General features: G+C 37.9%; 1 protein-coding gene across 8 annotated transcripts in view; it reads left to right on the forward strand.

Moving 5' to 3' along the window:
* SDCCAG8 (SHH signaling and ciliogenesis regulator SDCCAG8) overlaps nt 1-25872 on the forward strand; it is a 271642-nt gene that overhangs the window by 42272 nt on the left and 203498 nt on the right. For 5 of the 8 annotated variants that reach the window (XM_073216700.1, XM_073216702.1, XM_073216703.1 and 2 more), the window contains exons 6-8: nt 7569-7709; nt 19743-19835; nt 20079-20143. In XM_073216700.1, coding sequence (XP_073072801.1) covers nt 7569-7709; nt 19743-19835; nt 20079-20143 — 299 coding nt within the window. The remainder of the gene's footprint in view (nt 1-7568; nt 7710-19742; nt 19836-20078; nt 20144-25872) is intronic. The other 3 variants (XM_037013667.2, XM_073216701.1, XM_073216705.1) reach the window with 2 other exon arrangements.

A 25872-nucleotide genomic window follows, 5' to 3' on the forward strand; every position in this document is an offset into this window, starting at 1 on the left:
GAGGCTCTTTTTATGGTTAGTATGTGGTCTATTCTGAAGAATGTTCCATGTGCACTTGAGAAGAATGTATATCCTCTTGCTTTTGGATGTAGAGTTCTATACATGTCTATTAGGTCCATCTGTTCTAGTGTGTTATTCAGTGCCTCTCTGTCCTTACTTATTTTCTGTCTGGTGGATCTGTCCTTTGGAGTGAATGGTGTGTTGAAGTCTCCTAAAATGAATGCATTGTATTCTATTTCCTCCTTTAGTTCTGCTAGTATTTGTTTCACAAATGCTGGTGCTCCTGTGTTTGGTGCATATATATTTATAATGGTTATATCCTCTTGTTGGACTGTGCCCTTTATCATTATGTAATGTCCTTCTTTATCTCTTGTTGCTTTCTTTGTATTGAAGTCTATTTTGTCTGATACTAGTACTGCAACACCTGCTTTTTTCTCCCTATTGTTTGCATGAAATATCTTTTTCCTTCCTTTGACTTTCAGTCTGTGCATGTCTTTGGATTTGGGGTGAGTCTCTTGTAAGCAGCATATAGATGTGTCTTGTTTTTTTATCCATTCAGTGACTCTGTGTCTTTTTATTTGTACATTTAATCCATTCACATTTAGGGTGATTATCGATAGGTATGTATTTATTGCCATTTCAGGCTTTAGATTTGTGGTTACCTAAGGTTACTTTCCTTACTGTCTAAGAGTCTAACAACTCACTTAGTATGCTGTTACAAACACAATCTAAAGGTTCTTTTCTTTCTCCTCCTTTTTCTTCCTCTTTCATTCTTTATATATTAGGTATCAAATTCTGTACTTTTTGTCTATCCCTTGATTGACTTCGGGGATAGTCAATTTAATTTTGCATTTGCCTAGCAATCAGCTGCTCCACCCTCCCTACTGTGGTTTTACTACCTCTGGTGACAGCTATCCAACCCTAGGAACACTTCCAGCTATAGCAGTCCTTCCCAAATAGACTACAGAGATGGTTTGTGGGAGGTAAACTCTCTCAGCTTTTGCTTATCTGGAAATTGTTTAATCCCTCCTTCAATTTTAAATGATAATCTTGCCGGATAATGTAATCTTGGTTCCAGGCCCTTCTGCTTCATGGCATTAAGTACATCATGCCACTCCCTTCTGGCCTGTAAGGTTTCTGCTGAGAAGTCTAATGTTAGCCTGATGGGCTTTCCTTTGTATGTGATCTAATTTCTGTCTCTGGCTGCTTTTAATAGTCTGTCCTTATCCTTGATCTTTCCCATTTTAATTACTATGTGTCTTGGTGTTGTCTTCCTTGGGTCCCTTGTGTTGGCATATCTGTGGATCTCCATGGCCTGGCCTGAGAGACTATCTCCTTCCCCTGACTGGGGAAGTTTTCAGCAACTACCTCCTCAAAAACACTTTCTATCCCTTTCTCTCTCACTTCTTCTGGTATCCCTATAATGCAAGTATTGTTACGCTTGGATTGGTTACACAGTTCTCTCAATATTCTTTCATTTTTTAGAGATCCTTTTTTCTCTCTGTGCCTCAGCTTCTTTGTATTCCTCTTCTCTAGTTTCTATTTCATTTATTGTCTTCTCCACCGTATCCAACTGCTTTTAATACCCTCCATCATGCTCTTTAACTATTGGATCTCTGACCTGAATTCATTCCTGAGTTCTTCGATGTCTTTCTGTACCTCTATTAGAAAGTTAATGATTTTTATTTTGAACTCCCTTTCAGGAAGAGTCACGAGGTCCATATCATTTAAATCTTTATCGAGAGTTGTATTAATAATTTTGCTCTGGACACGGTTCCTTTGGCTTTTCGTATTTTTATATGGTACCCTCTAGTGTCCAGAAGCTCTATTCTGGAGCTGCTGAGCCCCTGAAGCAATGTCGGGGGTCACAGGGGAGGAGTACTGGTGCCTGTGGGGAGGAAAGAGCTGTTCCCCACCTCCTGGCTGCTGTGCCTGTCTCCACTGCCTGAGCCAGTGGAACGGTCACACAGGTATGTTTATGTCCCAGAGCAGCCAGATATGGATCCCTGCTTTCCACAAGCAGCCAGAATCCCAGTCTCCCCAGGAACTCTGCCAGTATTAACTTTCCAACCCTGTAGTCTTGCGAGTCTCATGAAAACACCATGAAATGTAGGTTTGTGCTCCCAGCGCAGATCTCTGGAGCTAGGTATTCAGCAGTCCCAAGCCTTCCACTCCCTCCCTGCTTGGTTTCTCTTCCTCCCACTGGTGAGCTGGGGTGGGAGAGGGCCTCAGGTCCCGTAGAGCCACAGCTTTAGTATGTCACCCCATTCAGTGAGGTCTGCTCTTTTCTCCAGGTGTGTGCAGTCTGATGCTGTTTTCTTTCTTGTTGCTCTCTCAGGATTAGTTGCGCCAATTAAATTTTCTAATTGTATCCAGTTTTAGGAGGAAACCATCTTTATTGGCAGACTTGAATATAGATTTCTTTCATTATTCCTTAATATTTTCTTTGAAAAATAATTAAAATAGTTTATAGCAGTAATTAAAATTTTTGGTGACTACATGGCTACGATGTGCCAGGAATGGTATCGGAACTTTATTTATGTTATTTCAGCTTTACAATAGCCACACAAGGCAGTTGTTGTTATGTTTATTTTCAGATGAGTAAATGAAGGTACACAGCAGTTAAGTAACTGAAGTAAATGGTCTAAAGTCACAAAGTTAGAAAATGACAAAGCTAGGACTCAAACATGGCACTGTCAGATTCCCTCAGTCCTTCCACCTAGCTTTGAATTGTACATAAGTTACGAATAGCTTGTCAATATTGAACCAAACCGTCTTTGCCATGGGATAGAAGATTCCCCTGAGAAGAGAAGAGGCTCTGTGTTATTGTTTCTGAGTTTTGGCCTTGTACTTGGATGGTGGTAGCTTACGTGGGTTTTATCTTTTAGCCTGGTTTATGACAAGCATTGAACAAGCAAGATAATTTTTTAAAAACTAAAACCATTCAATGAAGATTTCATTTCCATCTTCATTTTCCATCACTTTGCCTTCTTACAAAATTTCTCTTCATGGAGGACTTTCCTTAAGAGTTCAAAAAATTATAATAAAATTAAAATATGCTTTTTATTGGAAATTTTAGCACGTGTATTCATTCAGAAATGTAAGAGATTTTAAAAGTCGAAAATTTCTGAGCCATTTCTTTCTTTATCTACTCCCATCCCTTCTGCTACCAACCCCTTCCCTTAATTAAGAAAGCTAAGATTTTTCAGTGATCTTTAGGGATGTGGAAATGTAATTGAATTTTTTAAATTGGTCAAATACCATTCATATTTTTAAAAGCCATCTGTAAAAGAACAAAGTGTCAATTAGACTAGCACTTCTTTCCCAAGAATGCCACTATTTTATATCATAAGCCAGTGCTCTACATGCCTTCTCCAATTTCTTTTTAAGAAATTAGTGCCACCCTCCATTGCTCTCGAAGGCAACTTTGAGTGCAATCAGATCTTGAGAGATTTGTCCTTACCCACAGAACCAAGTTCATGCTTCTTATGCCACATTTTCCTGATCCATGTTTAATTCTCTGGCTTCACCTTCTGATATCCATTGATTGCCTTGTGTTCAACCTCTAGTAATGCAGAAGTACCCTAGTGCCCTGCAATCACCAGGTCTTTCACACCTCTGGGACTTTTCTCATAATGTTCTCTCCTCCTGGCATGCCCTTCCAATCTAACTTACACTTATTCTCCTTAAAATATGACACCAGTGTCAAAACTTCTCCAGAAAACCATGAATCTCTGGTTTCTCTTAAGTGTCCCTCCTCTGTTCTGGCATAGTCCCCCATGCAAACCTCTGCCCTAGCACTTACCTGATTAAATTGAAATTTGATTGTCTTTTATTAAACTCTTTGAGGATAAGATTGGTCTTGCTCATTTTTACCCTCCAAGCTATTAGCATAATGTCCTGAACATAGTAGGTATTATACCTAATGTTTGTATTAATTGTACTTCTGGAAAAATGTGGAATAGAATCTCAATACTAATTTGGATGAATGCAGTTTTCCCCATTCTAGCATGATATGACACTGCAGTATAGTTCTGTATCTGGGGGCCTGTCCTCTCTTGTAAGTACTACCATAACCCGTGGCCCTTAGCAAGAATTCAGTAATTATTTCTTTAATTAAATTAATATAAGTATTTAAACATCTAAGTATTGCCTTGCTGGGAATATAAATTATCTAGATCTTTGGGCTGTGTATTTCATTGAATGTTGAAAGTTTGCCAAAGGTGGCAAACCATCAACAGATATACTAGATTTGCTCTGTAGATATTTTTTGTTTGTTTGATGAACTTTGAACTTTCTGATATTTAATGGTACTTCAAATGAAGAGCCAGATATCTGGCTTATCTTTTTGGAAAAAGTTGTAATATATGAGTTTGCCTTCACACATGGCAGCAATTGACTAGATTTGAGTAGTGGTTGCTACTTTTGGATGGTTTGCCATGGTCCCTTCCACTCCTTTCTGAATCCCTGCCATTCAGGCTGCATGTCAGTATTGTCTATTTATCACCATGCACTTCTTCTTACTGAAGGCAAACCATTTTCTGGAAAGGCAGAAGAACACAGTGGTTTCAGGCATGACTCTGAAACCAGATGGGCAGGAATTCAGATCCTAGCTCTATCACTGATTAGCTACTTCCTCCCTCTGTGACTCTTAGCAAGTTACTCTGTGTGAGTCAGTTTCCTCACCTATAAAATGGAGATAATGAAACTAAAGAGTTGTCATAATGATTAAATGAGTTAATATATGTAAAGCACATTAACAGTGTCTGGCACATAGTAAACACATTATGTGTTAACAGTTGTTATTGTTAGTCATGCCTTTATGCAATGTGGGAAATGAAAGACAAACCAGGACAGGGCTATGTGTTTCAAGAGTATATGTCTTCCAACACAATAAAAGAAAATTACAGACCAGTATCCATGAACATAGATGTAAAAATCCTCAACAAAATATTAGCAAACTGAATCCAAAAATACATCAAAGAGATCATCCATCATGACCAAGTGAGAATTATTCCAGAGATGCAAAGATGGTACAATATTAAAAAATCCATCAATATCACACACCACATTAACAAAAAGAAGAATTAAAACCAAATGATCATTTCAATAGATGCTGAAAAAGCATTTGACAAAATTCAACTTCCATTTATGATAAAAACTCTCAACAAAATGGTTATAGAGGGTACATACCTCAACATAATAAGGGCCACATATGACAGACCCACAGCCAACATCATACTTAACAGTGAAAAGCTGAAAGCTGTTTCTCTAAGATTGGGAACAAGACAAGGATGCCCACTCTCCCCACTTTTATTGAACATAGTACTGGAGGTCTTAGCCACAGCAATTAGACAACACAAAGAGATGAAAGGCATCCAAATTGGTAAGTAAGAAGTTAAACTCATACTGTTTGGGGATGACATGTTATTATACATAGAAAACCCTAAGGAATCCACCAGAAAACTACTAGATCTAATAACTGAATTAAGCAGAGTTTCAGGTTATAAAATTAATACACAGAAATCTGTTGCATTCCTGTATACTAATGATGAACTAGAAGAAAGAGATATCGGGAAAACAATTCCATTCACAATTGCATGAAAAAAAGAATAAACTACCTAGGAATAAACCTTACCAATAAGGTGAAAGACCTATACTCTGAAAACTACAAGACACTCATGAGAGAAATTAAAGAAGACATCAATAAATGGAAATACATCCCATGCTCATGAATAGGAAGAATTAATATTGTCAAAATGGCCATCCTGCCTAACACAATCTACAGATTCAGTGGAATCCCTATCAAAATACTGATGGCATTCTTCAATGAACTAGAACAAACATTTCTAAAATTCATATGAAAGTACAACAGCCCCCACCCAAATAGCCAAAGCAATCTTGAGAAGGAAGAATAAAGCTGAGGGGATTACACTCCCTGACTTCAAGCTCTACTACAAAGCCACAGTAATCAAGACAATTTGGTACTAGCACAAGAATAGAACCATAGATGAATAGATCAGAATAGAGAGCCCAGATATAAACCCAAGCATATATGGTCAATTCATATACGATAAAGGAGCCATGAATATACAATGGGAAAATGACAGCCTCTTCAACAGCTGGTGTTGGCAAAACTTGACAGCTACATGTAAGGAAATGAAACTGGATTATTGTTTAACTCCATACACAAAAATAACCTAAAAATGGGTCAAAGACCTGAATATAAGTTATGAAACCATAAAACTCTTAGAAGAAAACATAGGCAAAAATCTCTTGAATATAAACATGAGCAGTTTTTTCTGGAATACATCTACTTGGGCAAGGGAAACCAAATAAGAGATGAACAAATGGGACTATGTCATACTAAAAAGCTTCTGTACAGCAAAGGTCACCATCAGCAGAACAAAAAGGCATCCTACAGCATGGGAGAATATATTCATAAATGACTCATCTGATAAGGTATTAACATCTAAAATATATAGAGAACTCATATATCTCAACACCCAAAAAAACAAATAACCCAATCAAATAATGGACAGAGTACTTGAAGAGACAGTTCTCCAAAGAAGAAATATAAGTGGCCAACAGGCACATGAAAAGATGCTCCACATTGCTAATTATCAGGAAAATGCAAATTAAAACCACAATGAGATAACACCTCACACCATTTAGGATGGCCACTATCCAAAAGACAAGAAATAACTAATGCTGGAAGGATGCAGAGGAATAGGAACCCTTCAACACCATTAGTGACACTGCAAATTGGTGCAACCACTGTGGAAAGCAGTATGGAGGTTCCTCAAAAAAATAAAAATAGAAATACTATTTGACCCAGTAATTCCACTCCTAGGAATTTACCTGAAGAAACAAAATCCCTGACTCAAAAAGATATATGCACCCCTATGTTTAGCACTGCACTGTTTGCAATAGACAAAATATGGAAGCAATCTAAGTGTCCATCAGTAGATGAATGGACAAAGAGAGGGTACATATACATGGTGGAATATTATTCAGCCATGAAAAGAAAAGAAATCCTACCATTTGCAGCAACATGGGTGGATCTAGAGGGTATTATGCTCAGTGAAATAAGTCAGGCGGAGAAAGACAAATACCATATGATTTCACTTATTTGTGGAATAAAAACAAAGTGAAACAGAAGGTACAAAAGAGCAATAGACTCACAGACACTGAGAAGTGACTAGTGGTTACCAAGAGGGGAGTGGGCTGGGGTGGGGGGAGAAGGACAGTTGAACCACTGTGCTGTACATTTGATAAAAAAAAAAAAGTATATGTCTTCAGAGAAGTAAGAGACAATTTGTTGAGTACAACATCCGCCCTCTTTGCTCATTTACTTTATTGCCTGTTCCTGAAGGAATTTGACTTTATAACACTTGTTGTGGAATATGACCCTAATAGCCTGAGCATGTGAAATTATTCTTGATTTGTAGTTTAAAATCATCTGCTTTTTTATTCCTTTCCTCACAGAATTGGTATTCCATTGTAAAACATGCATGCTGACTTAAAAGTTAAATCTTGATTGAAATTACTGGTGCGCTTCATTTCAGGGAAACATGCAGAATTCTTGGATTACAACAGGTGAAGACTCTGGGGTGGATGAAGCTGCCAAGAGACCACTTTCCCATGGCAATGCAGATACTATCAAAGCTGCATCTGCTGAGGAGGGTGATAAATGGAAGCTTGAACTCGTGCGTATTTGGGTGCTTTTCTCTTATTCATCAACTTTTTTTGTACTTTCTTATTATGGTAAATATACATACCAAATTTAACTTTTTTATTCTTTTCATCACAGAATTTTAATTTTAAAATCTTTTAAAATTAAAAAATTTAAATCTGAAAAATTTAAAAATTGAAATTTTTTTAACTGAACACATTTCCTTGGGCAAGGGAAACAAATTTCCCTTTTAGCTGTTTAAAAATTTGCCAGTTAACTGTTTTAAGTTATAACTCATTTGCATTAAGTACATTCACAGTGTTGTACAACCATCAGCATTATCCATTTCTAGTTTTTTCATCATCCCAAAAAGGCTCTATACCCATTGAACAATAACTCCTATACCCTTTTCTCTCTAATACGTAGTAACCTCCTCTTTCTGTCTCTATGAATTTGTCTACTCCAGGTACTAGACATAAGTAGAATTAAACAATATTTCTCCTTTTGTGTTCTGGCATATTTAATTTAGCATAATGTTTCTGTGTTGTAACATGTATCATAATTTCATCCCTTTTTAAATATTCATATTTCATTTTTTGTTGATGGACTTTGAGCTGTTTCTATCTTTCGGCTCTTATGAATAAGGCAGCTATGACCATCTATGCACAGGTATCTGTTTGAGTCCCTGCTTTTAATTCTTATGGGTGTATACCCAGATATGGAATTATTGGATCATATGGTAATTCTTCGTTCTTTTTTCTTTCTGCTTCTTAGCCTCAGTAATTTCAGTTATCCTATCTTCAAGTTCGTTGATTCTTTGTTCTGCTGTTCAAATCTGCTTGTGAATCCCTTTAGTGAATTTTTCATTTCCATTATTTCACTTTTCAGCTCCAAAATTTCTGTCTAGCTCCTTTTTATAATTTGTTTTCCTGGTTTCTGTTAGTTCTTTATTCATGTTTCTCTTAGCACTTCGAATATATTTAAGATAATTGTTTTAAGTTTTGTCTAGTAAGTCTGATGTCTGTGGATTCTTTTTTCTTATTTTTTATTAAGGTATTGATATACACTCTTTAGGTTTCACAAGAAAAACAATGTGGTTACTACATTTACCCATATTATCAAGGCCCCACCCATACCCCAATGCAGTCACTGTCCATCAGTGTAGTAAGATGCCACAGATCCACTATGTGCCTTCTCTGTACTAAACTGTTCTCCCTGTGATCCCCACACCATGTGTACTAACCATAATACCCCTCAGTCCCCTTCTCCCTCCCTTCCCCCTCCCACACCCCTCTCTTTGGTAACCACTAGTTCCTTCTTGGAGTCTCTGAGTCTGCTGCTATTCTGTTCCTTCAGTTTTGCTTCATTGTTATACTTCACAAATGAGGGAAATCATTTGGCATTTGTCTTTCTCCACCTGGCTTATTTCACTGAGCATAATGTCCTCCAGCTCCATCCATGTTGTTGCAAATGGTAGGATTTGTTTCTTTCTTATGGCCAAATAGTATTCCATTGTGTATATATATATGTACCACATCTTCTTTATCCATTCATCTACTGATGGACACTTAGGTCACTTCCATATCTTGGCTATTGTAAAAAGTGCTGTGATAAACATAGGGGTGCATATGTCTTTTTGAATCTGAGAAATTAAATTCTTTGGGTAAATTCCAAGAAGTGGTATTCCCGAGTCAAATGGTATTTCTATTTTTAGTTTTTTGAAGAACCTCCAAATTGCTTTCCACAGTGGTTGAACTAGCTTACATTTCCACTAACAGTGTAGGAGGGTTCCCCTTTCTCTGCATCCTTGTCAGCATTTTCTGTTCTTAGTCTTTTCTATGCTGGCCATACTTACTGGTGTGAGGTGATATCTCATTGTGGTTTTAATTTGCATTTCCCTGATGATTAGTGATGTGGAGCATCTTTTCATGTGTCTGTTGGCCATCTGAATTTCTTCTTTGGAAAACTGTCTCTTCATATCCTCTGCCCATTTGTTTACCAGGTTATTTGCTTTTTGGGTGTTGATGTGTGTAAGTTCTTTATATATTTTGGATGTTAACCCCTTGTCGGATATGTCATTTACAGATATATTCTCCTGTACTGTAGGATGCCTTTTTGTTCTGTTGATGGTGTCCTTTGCCGTACAGAAACTTTAATTTGATGTAGTCCCATGAGTTCATTTTTGCTTCTTTTTCCCTTGCTCGAGGAGATGCATTCAGGAAGAAGTTGCTCGTGCTTATATTCAAGAGATGTTTGCCTATGTTGTCCTCTAAGGGTTTTATGGTTTCATGATTTACATTCAAGTCTTAATCCATTTCGAGTTTACTTTTGTGTCTGGGGTTAAACAATAATCCAGTTTCATTCTCTTGCATGTACCTGTCCAGTTTTGCCAACACCAGCTGTTGAAGAGGCTGTCATTTCTGCATTGTATATCCATGGCTCCTTTATCGTATATTAATTGACTATATGTGGGATGTCTATGGACTCTTAAGATGGTTTCTGTCATCCTGTTCCTTTGTGAGCCATGCTTTCCTGTTTCTTTGTATGCTTTGTGATTTTTGTTGTTGAGAATTGGACATTGAACTGAACTACTACACCATGGTAATTGTAGAAATCAGATATCCCATTTACCCCAAGGTTTTCTATCTTTTTTATTGTTGAAGGCTTTATTGTCCTTTTGTTTGAGACCTTTCCAAACTATTTTGTAATGACTGTTGTTTGCCTTGTGTGATCACAGGTCTCTGTTTCATTAGCTCATGTTCACCTGTGTTTGACAGAGATTTGCTTAAATGTCAAGAGCTCAAACACACACACACACACACACGAAACAAAACAAAACAAAACAAAACAAAAAAAACAGAACAACCACCTCTCCCAGTCTTGGTAGACTGGCTCTGTGATGTGGCATTTCTCCACCATTTAGCTAGATTTTCTCTGAGCCTGGAGATTAGCCGTGAGTGAAAGCGTAAAGTCTTCTGCTCAGGACTGTTCTGAGCATGTGTCTTCTCTAGGCATGATTGTGGCTTTCTAAATTGCCCTTATACATAGCTGCTTTTGAATGTCTACATCTCCCAAAAGAGTAAAATAATTTTAAGATCAAGTGATACTTTTAAGTCTTTTGATCTGTGTAACAGACCTTTTTTTCCTTCCTTTCGCTTAAGTCTTCTTTGCATTAAATTTGACATAGCAGAATTGATAAACAATGATGTAAATGTAAAAATAACGGAAATGGAGTGTTCTGGGGGAAGGTGAAATGACTCACGCAGTTCAGCTGTCGTTATCATCTCTAGGTGTTAATTGTTATTGTTTCCTAAAGGCTCTTTCTGGCCCCAGTTTCCTTCCCCTTTCTCAGTCCCTAATCTAAGCTTTATCCCTACTATTTAGGAGAGTTACTTTTCTTTAAAAAAATCTGAAAGACTAAAAATTGTGTAGTTTTTTTCCAGCTGAATAATCTTTGCCAGCTGCCTGCTGCCTGTTGGAAAATGCCAATCTAATGAGCTTTCTACCATTTGCCTCAAACCACCTTTCCAGACTCACCTCTCAGTCCATCACTCTTACAAGCATTGGCCATTAGGCACACGTGCTGTTCACTACTTACTGCTGCACAAACTTACTACCCACTTCAATTTCTGTTTGAATAACTAGCTTTGTTTTTTGCAGTCATCCCCTACCTAAAATGTTTCCATTTTATCATCCACCTACCAAAATGTTTCTAGCCCACAAGCCTTAGTTCAAATGCCCCCTCACATTCTATCTGCCCTCATTATATGCATCCAGTCTTCTTTTTCCCATGTGAGAATGAATTTCTCTCTTTTGTCAGAGAAGTTTGCAAAACAAAAATTTACAGCTTAATCATATATCTCCAAATGAACACCCAGATGATGTCACCCTTGAAATGTGTAATACTGCCATGTCCCAGAAGCCCTCTTCATACTCAGCCCCCAATCACTGCCCCTAATTCTCCTACTTAGTGGTAGCTAATCACCATCAGGATGTCCATGAAAATTGCCTAAGCAAGATCCCTGAACACTCTTGTTGGTATCTGCTGATTTTTTAAACATTATATAAATAGTGCCACATAGAATGTATTTTTCATGTCTGGCTCATTTTGTTAGACATTGTATTTGTTAGATTCCTACACATTGTTGCATGTGGCAGAAGTTTGTTTACTTTATCATTGGTAGATCTACTGTATGAATATACTACAACTCATTTATTTGTTCTGTTGATGGATGTTTGTGTTGTTTCTACTTGGTCCTGTCGTGAATATGGTTGCTGTGAACCATATCTCTATTGGTGTACATTACATACATTTATGTTCGGATGTACCTTGGAGTGCGATTGTTCATCTGAGGCTTATGTTTATGTATATGTTAGGGGAAACTTTTCCAAGATGGTTTTATCAGTTTTCATTTCTACCAGCAGCATGAGTGATACCATTGCTCCATATCCTTCCAACATTGTGTTATCAGTTTTACTGGTGGGCTTGCTGTGCTGTCTCACTGTGATTTTCATTTTGTTTCTCTGACTACCCATGTGGAGTATCTTCTCATAAACTTATTGGTCATTTGATGTTCTCTTTTGTGAGGTGCTTGTTCAAATATACTACTCATTATTTGGAATTATCTGACATTGTTTTTTGAACTTCCTTATGTATTCTGGGTAAAAGCCCTTTGTTGGTTGTATCTGTTGTATCTGGTTGTATTTTCCCAGTCTGGGGCTTACCTTCTAACTCTCTTGATAGTTTTTTTCCTTTCTTTCTTTCATAACTAGAATTTCTTAATTTTAAGGTGGTCCAATTTTTCAGTTTTCCTCCTTATTGTTAGTGTTTTTGGTGTCCTATATAAAAAGTGTCTCCCTACCCCAGGTCTACCTGGCATTTATTTTTGTATATGATGTGAAGTGTAGGGGTTCACATTTTGTTCTTTTCCCATACAGTTATATATCCCAGCACCAATTTGTTGAAAAGACAGCCCTTTGTCTGCCACCTTTATCATAAATCAGGTGTATATATATATAGGATGGGCTCTGTGTTTTATTCCCTTGGTTTTTGTGCTACTGCTATCCTTTCTTGATTGGTATGGCACTATGTACAACATTGTTCTTTGTCCTCAAGAGCGTCCTGAATATTTCTGGCTTTTGCATTTCCAGATGCATTTTAGAATTAATTTGTCAAGTTCCAAAAAGCCATTATGGAGTTTTGAGTGAGATTGTCTTTAAGCTATAGGTTATTTGGGGGAGAACAGATATCTTTATGGTATTATATCATCTAATCCTTTAAACTTACATATCAGTCCATTTATTTAGGTCATCTTTAATTTTTGTCAATTTTTTACAGTTTTGCATAAAGGTCTTGTGCATTTTTATGTAGAGTTATTCCTAGATTATTTTTGCTGTTATCATAAGTTATATTATATTTATATATATATATAAAGTGTTCTTTTTTCTAAGTCCTCATTGCTGGTATAGAGAAAAACACATGGTTTTCATATTTTGACTGACTCCCACTTTCTTTTGATTAGTGTTAGCATGGTATATTTTTTCCTATCCTTTTACTTTTAATATATTTGTACCTGTAGCTGTAATATGGGTTTCTTGTAGACAACATATAACTGAGTTTTGCTTTTTTTTTCAATCTAATACTATCTGCCTTTTAATGTGATTATTTATACACTTGGGTTTAAATCTACTGTTTTGCTATTTGACTTCTTTTTTTTCCAATCTATTATTCTGTCCCTCTTTTCCTTTTTTCCTGCCTTCCTTTGAATTTCCTGAATTTTTTTTTTTTTGTTAAAAGTTTTTTTTAATCACAGTGTTAAATTTTTTTTTTTTTGAGAGGGCATCCCTCATATTTATTGATCAAATGGTTGTTAACAACAATAAAATTCTGTATAGGGGGGGTCAATGCTCAATGCATAATCATTAATCCATCTCAAGCCTAATTCTCATCAGTCTCTTCTGAAGCATAACGAACAAGTTCTTACATGGTGAACGAATTCTTACATAGTGAATAAGTTCTTATATGGTGAACAGTACAAGGGCATTCATCACAGAAACTTTTGGTTTTGATCACGCATTATGAACTATAAACAATCAGGTCAAATATTAATTCATTTGATTTTTATACTTGATTTATATGTGGATCCCACATTTCTCCCTTTATTATTATTATTATTATTTTTATTTTTAATAAAATGCTGAAGTGGTAGGTAGATGCAAGATAAAGTTAGAAAAAATAGTTTAGTGTTGTAAGAGAGCAATTGTAGATGATCAGGTGTGTGCCTGTAGACTATGTGCTAATCCGAGCTAGACAAGGGCAATAAAACATCCACAGATGCAGAAGCTTTCTCTCAAAACAGCGGGGGGTTGGGATGAGGTTCTAATCTTCACCACTGTTGTTCCCCGATTTCTCACCTGATGGCCCCCCTGCTACTGTGCCTGTCTTAGGTTGTTTCTCCCTTGAGGAATCTTACCCGTCTCTGGCTAACCAGTCATCTTCCGGGGCCATACAGGGAAATGTAAAGTTGGTAAGTGAGAGAGAAGCCATATTGTTTGAAAAGGTTAGCTTTTTACTTCTTTACAGATTTATGCCCTGTGGCTTCTATGCCCAGCACTTGTCTCGAGGTATCTTTACCACCTGGAGGAATTATGATACTCGGTAAATTCGATATGAGGCACGAATTCTATTTAAGGGTTGTAATTAGGAAGGAAGAAGAAAAGCTATAGAAGTAGCATATGGAAGAAAACTTGGGAGGATTGATTATTTCTTTACATATCTTCTTGTAGAGTACCTTAAGCATGTATAGGTTTTAAACTACTAACTAAATTGTGCACACATATTAACATAATAGGAATACAGTGACATAAACAAAGCAAATCTATAATTACCAGCCATCTCCAGTGAAGCCAAGAAAACCATCTAGGCACCCTAGGCATCTGTGAAAATTTGTCTATGATATGATGGATATTGTCCAGCTGTACTTGAACAGTCTGAGAGAAATAAGACAAATTAAAGCAACCCATTTCTGGGATCTGTTCACATCCCATATGTTCTTTTAACCGTAGATAGTCTATAGTTGTAAGATTTTGGAGTGCTACACCTTGCACCCCTCCCAACTCCTGGTTGAGTTCCAACAGTACAGATCCGGTCAAATTCGTTGTCTCACTGTATGCACATGACAGCCTAGACATCTCCCTCCTCATTCCTATGGCAAGTCCAGGAAACGGTGGGGTGGACACAGCCACAACCGCTGCATCGCCAGGATCCCTGTGTAGACTTTTTGATGATCATCCCCCGGCACGAGTCCTCCAGAGAGTGCTGATGCCGGAAGCTCCTCCTCATATCATATCTTAGTTAATTTTCTGGGTAGCCAAGCTAGGCCTTGATCTTCTGCATAGAAACAAACAGACCCTTTGCCCACACTTTGACATGCCCTCTATACCACTGTGTAGAACTCGTTGGAGGTCAGCACACAGGAACTGCTTTTTTTTTTTTAATTAAGAGAAAGGCATATTATCAGAAAAGAGTACCTCCATAGCTGATCATCTGACACCCTTTAAGTGATCAACATTAAGGATATTTAAAGCATGCATTGATCTTTGATTTACCAATAGTTTTATCCTATCAAGGAGTAATCCCCCTTTTCTTTCTTTCTTTCTTTTATTTTTTAATCTTTAATCTACACTTACATGAAGAATACTATGTTTACTATGCTCTGCCCTGTATCAGGTTTCCCCTAAAAACCACATTACGGTTACTGTCCATCAGCATAGCAAAATGTTGTAGAATCACTACTTGTCCTCTCTGTGTTGTATAGCCCTCCCTCCCCTTTCTCCCTGCCTCCCCATGCATGCTAATCTTAAAACCCCTCTTCTTCTTCCCCCCGCTTATCCCTCCCTGCCCACCCATCCTCCCCAGTTCCTTTCCCTTTGGTACCTGTTAGTCCATTTTTGGGTTCTGTAATTCTGCTGCTGTTTTGTTCCTTCAGTTTTTCCTTTGTTCTTGTACTCCTCAGATGAGTGAAATCATTTGGTATTTCTCTTTCACCACTTGGCTTATTTCACTGAGCATAATACTCTCCAGCTCCATCCATGTTGCTGCAAATGGTAGGATTTTTCCTCTTCTTATGGCTGAGTAGTATTCCATTGTGTATACGTACCACATCTTCTTTATCCATTCATCTACCGATGGACATTTAGATTGCTTTCAATTCTTGGCTATTGTAAATAGTGCTGCGATAAACATAGGGGTGCATCTGTCTTTCTCAAACTTGATTGCTGCGTTGTTAGGGTAAATTCCTAGGAGTGGAATTCCTGGGTCAAATGGTAGGTCTGTTTTGAGCATTGTGATGAACCTCCATACTGCTTTCCACAATGGTTAATTAATTTACATTCCCACCAGCAGTGTGGGAGGGTTCCCCTTTCTCCACAGCCTCGCTAAACATTTGTTGTTGTTTGTCTTTTAGATGGCAGCTATCCTTACTGGTGTGAGGTGATACCTCATTGTAGTTTTAATTTGCATTTCTCTGATAATTAGCAATGTGGAGCATCTTTTCATGTGTCTGTTGGCCATCTGTATTTCTTTTTTAGAGAACTGTCTGTTCAGTTCCTCTGCCCATTTTTTAGTTATGTTATTTGTTTTTTGTTTGTTGAGGCGTGTGAACTCTTTATATATTCTGGATGTCAGGCCTTTATCGAATCTGTCATTTTCAAATATATTCTCCTATACTGTAGGGTTCCTTTTTGTTCTATTGATGGTGTCCTTCGCTGTACAGAAGCTTTTTAGCTTAATGTAGTCCAACTTGCTCATTTTTGCTGTGGTTTTCCATGCCCGGGGAGATATGTTCAAGAAGAGGTCTGTATATTGCTTTGGGCAGGATGGCCATTTTGACGATACTAATTCTTCCTAGCCATGGGCATGGGATGAGTTTCCATTTATTAGTGTCCCCTTTAATTTCTCTGAAGAGTGACGTGTAGTTTTCAGAGTATAAGTCTTTCACTTCTTTGGTTAGGTTTATTCCTAGGTATTTTATTCTTTTTGATGCAATGGTGAATGGAATTGTTTTCCTGATTTCTCTTTCTATTGGTTCATTGTTAGTGTATAGGAAAGCTACAGATTTCTGTGTGTTAATTTTGTATCCTGCAACTTTGCTGTATTCCGGTATCAGTTCTAGTAGTTTTGAGGTGGAATCTTTAGGGTTTTTTATGTACAGTATCATATCATCTGCAAATAGTGACAGTTTAACTTCTTCTTTACCAATCTGGATTCCTTGTATTTCTTTGTTTTGTCTGATTGCCATGGCTAGGACCTCCAGTACTATGTTAAATAACAGTGGGGAGAGTGGGCATCCCTGTCTGGTTCCCGATCTCAGAGGAAATGCTTTCAGCTTCTCACTGTTCAGTATAATACTGGCTGTGGGTTTATCATATATGGCCTTTATTATGTTGAGGTACTTGCCCTCTATTCCCATTTTGCTGAGAGTTTTTATCATGAATGGATGTTGAATTTTGTCAAATGCTTTTTCAGCATGTATGGAGATGATCATGTGGTTTTTGTCTTTCTTTTTGTTGATGTGGTGGATGATGTTGATGGATTTTCGAATGTTGTACCATCCTTGCATCTCTGGGATGAATCCCACTTGGTCATGGTGTATGATCCTTTTGATATACTGTTGAATTCTGTTTGCTAATATTTTATTGAGTATTTTTGCATCTACATTCATCAGGGATATTGGTCTGTAGTTTTCTTTTTTGGTGGGGTCTTTGCCTGGTTTTGGTATTAGGGTGATGTTGGCTTCAGAGAATGAGTTTGGGAGTATTCCCTCTTCTTCTATTTTTTGGAACACTTTAAGGGGAATGGGTATTATGTCTTCTCTGTGTGTCTGATAAAATTCCGAGGTAAATCCGTCCGGCCCTGGGGTTTTGTTCTTGGGTAGTTTTTTGATTACCATTTCAATTTCTTTGCTCGTAATTGATTTGTTTAACTTTTGTATTTCTTCCTTGGTCAGTCTTGGGAGGTTGTATTTTTCTAGGAAGTTGTCCATTTCTTCTAGGTTTTCCAGCTTGTTGACATATAGGTTTTCATAGTAGTCTTTAATAATTCTTTGTATTTCTGTGCAGTCTGTTGTGATTTTTCCATTCTCATTTCTGATTTTGTTGATTTGTGTTGATTCTCTTTTTCTCTTAATAAGTTTGGCTAGAGGCTTATCTATTTTGTTTATTCTCTCAAAGAACCAGCTCTTGGTTTAGTTGATTTTTGCTATTGTTTTGTTCTTCTCAATTTTGTTTATTTCTTCTCTGATCTTTATGTCCCTCCTTCTGCTGACTTTAGGCCTCATTTGTTCTTCTTTTTCCAGTTTCGATAATTGTGATGTTAGACTATTCATTTGGGATTGTTCTTCCTTCTTCAAGTGTGCCTGGATTGCTATATACTTTCCTCTTCAGACTGCTTTCACTCTGTCCCACAGAAGTTGGGGCTTAGTGTTGTTGTTGTCATTTGTTTCTATATATTCCTTGATCTCTATTTTGATTTGTTCATTGATCCATTGATTATTTAGAAGCATGTTGTTAAGCCTCCATGTGTTTGTGAGCCTTTTTGTTTTCTTTGTAGAATTTATTTCTAGTTTTATACCTTTGTGGTCTGAAAAATTGGTTGGTAGAATTTCAGTATTTTGGAATTACTGAGGCTCTTTTTGTGAGCTAGTATGTGGTCTATTCTGGAGAATGTTCCATGTGCACTTGAGAAGAATGTATATCCTGTTGTTTTTGGATGTAGACTTCTATAGATGTCTATTAGGTCCATCTGTTCTAGTGTGTTGTTCAGTTCCTGTGTATCCTTACTTATTTTCTGCCCGCTGGATCTATCCTTTGGGGCGAGTGGTGTATTGAAGTTTCCTAAAATGAATGCATTGCAGTCTATTTCCCTCTTTAGTTCTGTTAGTATTTGTTTCACAAATGCTGGTGCTCCTGTGTTGGGTGATATCCTCTTGTTGGACTGAGCCCTTTATCATTATGTAGTGTCCTTTATCTCTTGTTACTTTCTTTGTTTTGAAGTCTATTTTGTCTGATATTAATACTGCAACCCCTGCTTTCTTCTCACTGTTGTTTGCCTGAAATATATTTTTCCATCCCTTGACTTTTAGTCTGTGCTTGTCTTTGGGTTTGAGGTGAGTTTCTTGTGAGTAGTATATAGATGCATCTTGCTTTTTTATCTATCTGAATATTTTTATGATTCCATTTCACCTCCTTTTATCAGTCTCAAAAAATCTTTAGCATCAGCATTTACCTGGTTGCTCAAGTCAGAAGCCCAGGATTATTTTTAATGTCTTTTTCCCTCATGTGTTTTATATATATATATACTAAATGTTTAGTATATATATATATACTAAATTCTTTATTTCCGATTCTCACATCTTGGTTGTTTGTATTCATGTGCTTGTCCCTCACCTATATATTTGTGGTCACTTCTTTATTGGTCTTCTGTTTCCATACTTCAGAGTGATTTAAGATTCAAGTCAGATATAAAGTTTTCAGTGTTCACCCAGTGCCTCTGCTATATGGAAACTATGTAAGTTGTCTAGATAAAGGTCTTAATATTTTTATTATTTTCATCACCCAGCCTTACCTATTCAACCCATCTCTTTTCAACATTCCACCTAGTATTTTACATTCTAGCAATACAGATCTACTTACTGGCCAAATATATAGTGTGCCTTCTCCAGCCTATGTGCCTTTCGATCAATTGGAAATTGTCCTTTAAGTCTTAACACCTCCTCTATGAAGCCTTCTTTAGTTATCTTTGGTTGAATTACAATTTCCTTCCTCCCTGATTTCATTTAACTTTCTGTATTCCTCACTAGAGTGAATTATACATAATTGAAATTGTTCATCTGTTTCTCCATTCCTTCCTAATAATAGTAGCTCCTAAGGTTAAAGGCATCTTCATCCTTGATAACAATAAACATTTGTTGAATGAAAGAATAATCAGATACTAACAGAGGCTTGTAGATGGTATTCAGTTTGGTCTATCATCATGTGATTTATAACTTTCCTTTTGTTATTCATTCAGCACATATTTACTGTATGTCAAATATGCAGCAGTCACAATGGGGGAGTCCAGTACGATTTGACCCTTGCCCTCGTGGACCATACACTTTTAACAGTAAGACCTGATGTATACAATTTCAAAAAATATTTTTTCAGTAATCGCCTTTTTATGACTTAGTAGTCCTTTGCAGGCATACACTCAATAAAAATGGAAAATTTGGTGTGGACTAGGGAAAGTGTTTTCTGAGATGACACATTTCCTTTTGGATAAAAAGAAAAAATTGAGTTTTATATTATTAAAATTTGATTTTAAAGCATAGGACATGGAGAAAATGTACATATTTTTTCTTTTCTAAAGGAGAGAATAAAACTTACTTACCAAGAAAAGAGTGAAATCCTGGAATCCCAGTTGAAGTTTTTGAGGTAAAGTATTATCATCCTTTTAAAGTCATAGCAAAAGCATAATGATCTTAAAATATATTTGAATGTTTGCTGAAATGCCAGTTTTAGTCAATGTAAGAATTACCTGATGACACTTTTTAGGCAATATATGAAATTTCCTATAGGTAAAGGGGATAAAATGGCCCAAACATCCAGTTATAAAATAAATTAGCCATGGAGATGAAAGTACAGCATAGAAAATATCAGTAGTAATACTGTAATATCTTTTTATGTTGACAGATGGCAACTACACTTGTGGTGAGCCTTTAGAAATGCATATAATCATTGAATCACTATGTTGTATACCTGAAACCAATATAATATTATAAATCAACTATATTTCAATTAAAAAAATACCAACGTTATGGGCACTTAATAAATTAAATCACATATGTAATATTATTTTTACAATGTCTGGTACTCAATGCTCAGTGTCAACTGATTGCTAACTAAAAATAAAAAGAGATGTCCTCAGATTATTAAAGGATAAGGGGGCATAAAATTGTGAAGTCCTTTTCCAAATCCCATTTCAAAGACTTGAGATAAATTATAAGTTTTATGCCTTATCAGTTGTACATATTTGTGTTTTCTTATATACGTAAGAATCACTGGCTGCTCTTAGAGAAATTATACTGTTAAAATAAGTAGTGAAAATAAAGCACTCTAGTTTTCATATTATAAGCAAATATTTTTTCTCTTTAGGTATTACCCATCTAATTATAAAATTGCAACAATCATATAAGTTGGAGTATTTTTGCAAACATGATAAATTTAAGTACAGTCATCCTCCCTTATCTGCAGGGGACATGTTTCAAGACTCCCAGTGGCTGCCTGAAACTGGTGATAGTACTGAGCCCTATATAAACCGCTTTTTCCTATATATACATACCTGTGATAAAGTTTAATTTATAAATTTGGCATACTGAGAGATTAACAATAACTAAAGTAAAATAGAACAATCATAACCATACACTGTAATAAAAGTTATGTGAATGTGGTATTTATGGTACTGCATTCATGCCTCATCTTGTGATGATGTGAGATGATAAAGTGCATGCGTGCTGAGATGAAGTGAAGTGAATGATGTAGGCATTAGGATGTCTTGTAAGGCCGCCATGGGCCTTCTGAAGATCCACCAGAAAGGAGCATCATCTGCTTCGGAACCACAGTCCCCTGTGGGTAATTGAAATCAGGGAATGAAATTGCAGATAAGAGGGGACTGCTATATACATATAGTGTGTTTTCATATACTTTTTGATATATTTTTTTTAATTCCCATGAAACCTTTCTATTATAGATTAGCCATTAGTGATTTATTATGTATTATGAATAGGAAAAGATGACAGGAATTAATTCTTTGTTTATTAAACATCATTTTAGATAGTAGTAATGAAATACTTTCAAATCAAATAAACTTTAAAATAGTTTTTACAACTTTAGTTAGTCCAACTTGAAATAAAATTTAAATAGTTAAGGCCATATATTGTGTAGAGACATAACTAGAATAATACAAAGTACCAGAACTTGTGGCTTTCACTGAACATGTTATTGTTCATTTACTTCACATTGCTCTATGCTTTTCATACTTCATCCTGATGAGTGAAAGAAAATTACTACTCTCAGAAACTCTGGCTTTATGGCACCCCTTTCTTTTATATTTTCTTTTTTGCCACTTCAAGTAACCAAATTTACCTGAGCATTTTGAATTTGAAGCTGACAAAAATTGTAATGGAGACTCTTTGACTCTTTTTCAAAGTCCTTGAAAGTCAGGTTTTTCTATATATGATACTTAAAAGAAACTTTATTATGTTAGAGATACTATCTTAGGAATGGAGCAAAAATAGCTCCTTTTTTTTCAACTTCATTAGATTAGCTCTTTTTTTAACCCTTAGGTTACCTGTTGACCTTTTCCACCTCTTCTGGGCTCCTGAAAATCCCCCAAATACCAAGAATTCAAGTAATCTGGGTCAGCCCAGTGTCTTGACTATTGACTTCTTCTCTGTGACAGTGGGCAAGTTAGGATAGTGTTAGATCTCTGAGTATAGTAGCAGCTGACAACAAGAGTAGACTGAACTAGAGGTAATATGCCTGCCTTCAGTAGTCCAAAAATTTAAAAGCAATTTTCTATTTTTAAAGTTAGGTCTTTATATATGTATGTATGTGTGTGTGTGTATAAATATATACACAGTAGGAAAGGTATGTCTATGCAAGGAAGCTCATTTTCCCAAGTTGACTTTACCAAAGCTTTACTGGGGAGAGGTGGAAAACCCAGTCCATACAATGGTCATTTTATCCTTACAAAGTCAAGTTGGAGAAAAACCTCAAGCAGGGACTATCCTATAAATAAAAACAAAGTATGCACACACACATACACACACACACACAAATACACAAATTCCCAGCCCTTTCTTTAGCAAACTGTGTATTTCCAGCCCATAGCTGCTACATACAAAATCCTATGATTGGCAGATTCTGTATGACTTATTTTTGTAGCCCATGCTTTTTTGAAAAAGCTCCTTATAGAACTTTGCGGTTAGATCATTTTTTAATGTTTTTTTCCTCCTGAAGAAAAATGGGTAAAATGAATTACTCATGGGTAAAATCCATGTCCTTTACATAATCTTTTAAGATACTCTACAAATTTTAAGGAGTTAACACTTGAAATAAGGTCTTTCCCTCAATTCAAAGATGTTGTGTTTTGCCACCCCACCTCTTTGTTAATAAATAGAAACTGTTCTTCGGCAATCCAATCTGGAGAGATCTCCCTGCATGCTAGGTGAGACCTCAAGCTGGGAGAGGGTTCTTGACTCTGGTCAAGAAAGAATTTGCAAACAGGTTGAATGAGTATAAGTAAGGAAGGAATTCATAGCAAATGGCAGCAGCTATGCAGACAGTAGAGAGCAAGAAGAAACAGGGAAGTTTAGTTCATTGACTCCTGCTCAGCATAGGGCAAATCCCTTGCCAACTCCAAAAGCCATGGTCATTGGGCATCCAGTGTCCACTTGAATCTGCATGGCATGGGAACTAAGTCCCCACCATCCCAGAATTTGGCGGAGCCACTGAGCACTAGATGGAGTGAGATTATGTTCTGAGAACTTCCCAAAGCAAAGAAAGATTTTTTTTGTTCAGACTGCTAAAGAACATGATCACATAGCCACAGTCCCATCTGAGTCACCCAGATGACAGGAACTTGCAAGCCCAAATCAGAGATGCCAGTAGCCCTTCCCTGCTTGTCTGAAGTAGAACAGAAAGAGAGAAGACTTGTGCTTAATTGAATGAATGAGCAAAGGGACAAACACAGTTACCAGTGGAGGTGGAGATCAGTGAGTTCTTGTCTTTATCATGAAAAAACAGTTCAGAGATGAAGTGAAATAGGCTTATGTGACAAGAAAGTTTACTTGGTAAGACAGTACATAGACAGGAGTGCAGGAGACCTCAGAGGGGAGGTGCACTTAAAAGTTTAGAATTTAGGTTCTTAAGGATTTCAAGAATGGGAAAAAGGGCCAGGGGAAAGTAGGCTGATGTGTGGTCTCATGATGTCTGTCTTCAGTTAGAGACATTATGTCACCATCCACAGTTAGTCCTCTAGATATTCTGTAAGGTAAACTTTACACAAGGCATCTGTTGATCCTGTTCTTCTCCATGATAGTGATTATCCTCAAGCAGTGGAAACATATCATTTAGAACTTGCCTGCTCTGCCTTAAGATTGGCTAATCACCATAAAATGTTCGGAATCTTGCCTCCTAACTCCATTTTTTAAAATGGAATTTTAGTCTTAAGATGGAGTCTCTCCTGTTCTTACCTTACTTTTATAACTTGGCATTTTTTCATTGTGGTGCTTTTCCATGTCCCTGCTCTATCTCAAAACAACTTAAGATTTGTGTTTGGAGTTTTAGTTTTGTTTTGTGAGTAATAATGTAATGGAGATTGGACCCTGTGAAAAGAGAGCCAGTATCAGAGGCAAACCAATCTGTGTTAAAATGTCACATGAGGCTTAACAGAGGCGGAGCCAAGATGGCGGCGTGAGTAGAGCAGTGGAAATCTCCTCCCAAAAACACATAGAGCTATGAAAATATAACAAACAAAACTCTTCCTAAAATAGAGACCAGAGGACACAGGACAACATCCAGACCACATCCACACCTGCAAGAACCCAGCGCCTTGCAAAGGGGGTAAGATACAAGCCCCAGCCCGGCGGGACCCGAGCGCCCCTCCCCCCGGCTCCCGGCGGGTGGAAAGAAACCAGAGTGGTTTTTTTTTTTTTTTTTTTTTTTGGCTAGTGCTTTTTGGAAGCCTTAGAGGGACAGGGAACCTGTTGCTAGGGAGGCAGGGCGGTGGGACCGGTGAGTGGTGCCTGGGACCGGCGCCTGAGGACAAAGATCGCGCGTTTTTCCCTACGGAACCGGTGGGCGGGTGCCTGAGACCGGCGCCTGAGGACGGAGGAAATCGCGCGTTTTTCCCCTTTTTTTTTTTTTTTTCTCTTTTTGGCGAGTGCTTTTTGGAAGCCTTAAAGGGACAGGGACCCCGTTGCTAGGGGGGCAGGGTGGCAGGACCAGTGAGGGGGTGCCTGGGACCGGCGCCTGAGGACAAAGATTACCGCGTGTTTTTCCCTATGGGACCGGTGGGCGGGTGCCTGAGACCGGCGCCTGAAGATGGAGGAAATCGTGCGCTTTTCCCCTTTTTTTTTTTCTCTTTTTGGCGAGTGCTTTTTGGAAGCCTTAAAGGGACAGGGACCCCGGTGCTAGGGAGGCAGGGCGGCGGGACTGGTGAGTAGGTGCCTGGGACCGGTGCCTGAGGACAAAGACTATCCTGTGTTTTTCCCTGTGGGACCGGAGGGCAGGTGCCTGAGACCGGCGCCTGAGGACAGAGGAAATCGCGCGTTTTTCCACTTTTTTTTTCTCTTTTTGGCGAGTGCTTTTCGGAAGCCTTAAAGGGACAGGGACCCTGGTGCTAGGGAGGCAGAGCAGCAGGACCGGTGAGCGGGTGCCTGGGACCGGCACCTGAAGACAAAGAATATCACGCATTTTTCCCTGTGGGACCGGTGGGTGGGTGCTTTTTGGAAGCCTTGAAGGGACAGGTACCCCGGTGCTAGGGAGGCAGGGCAGCAGGACCAGTGAGCAGGTGCCTGGGACTGGCGCCTGAGAGAAAAAAAAAAAAAATCGCATGTTTTTCCTTTTTTTTTCTTTTTTTTTTTCTCTTCCCTCTCTCATTGTTGCTGTTGTTTTGGTTTGGAGAGTGCTTTTTGAAAGTCTTAAAGGGGCAGGACAGGACACTTAGACCAGAGGCAGGGAATCTGGGGATCTCTGGGCACTCTAACCCCCTGGGCAACAGGGAGCACAGTGGCCCCTTACGGAGAAAAATAGGCTCCCGGCCGCTCGCCCTCCAATGGGGCTCCACCACTTTGGAGGAGCAGCCCCAGCCAGGCCACGCCCACAGCAACAGCGGAGATAAACTCCATAGCAAACGGGCAGGTAGCAGAAGCCCTGTCTGCGCACAGCTGAAAAGCATAAGCCACTAGAGGTCGCTATTCTCCCAGGAGAGGAAGGCCACAAACCAACAAGAAGGGAAGCTCTTCCAGCGGTCACTCGTACCAGGTCTGCAAACTATCTCTGTCACCATGAAAAGGCAAAACTACAGGCAGACAAAGATCACAGAGACAACACCTGAGAAGGAGACAGACCTAACCAGTCCTTCTGAAAAAGAATTCAAA

The sequence above is a fragment of the Manis javanica genome, chromosome 11 (assembly GCF_040802235.1).
Source record: "Manis javanica isolate MJ-LG chromosome 11, MJ_LKY, whole genome shotgun sequence".
NCBI classification, from domain to species: Eukaryota; Metazoa; Chordata; class Mammalia; order Pholidota; family Manidae; genus Manis; species Manis javanica.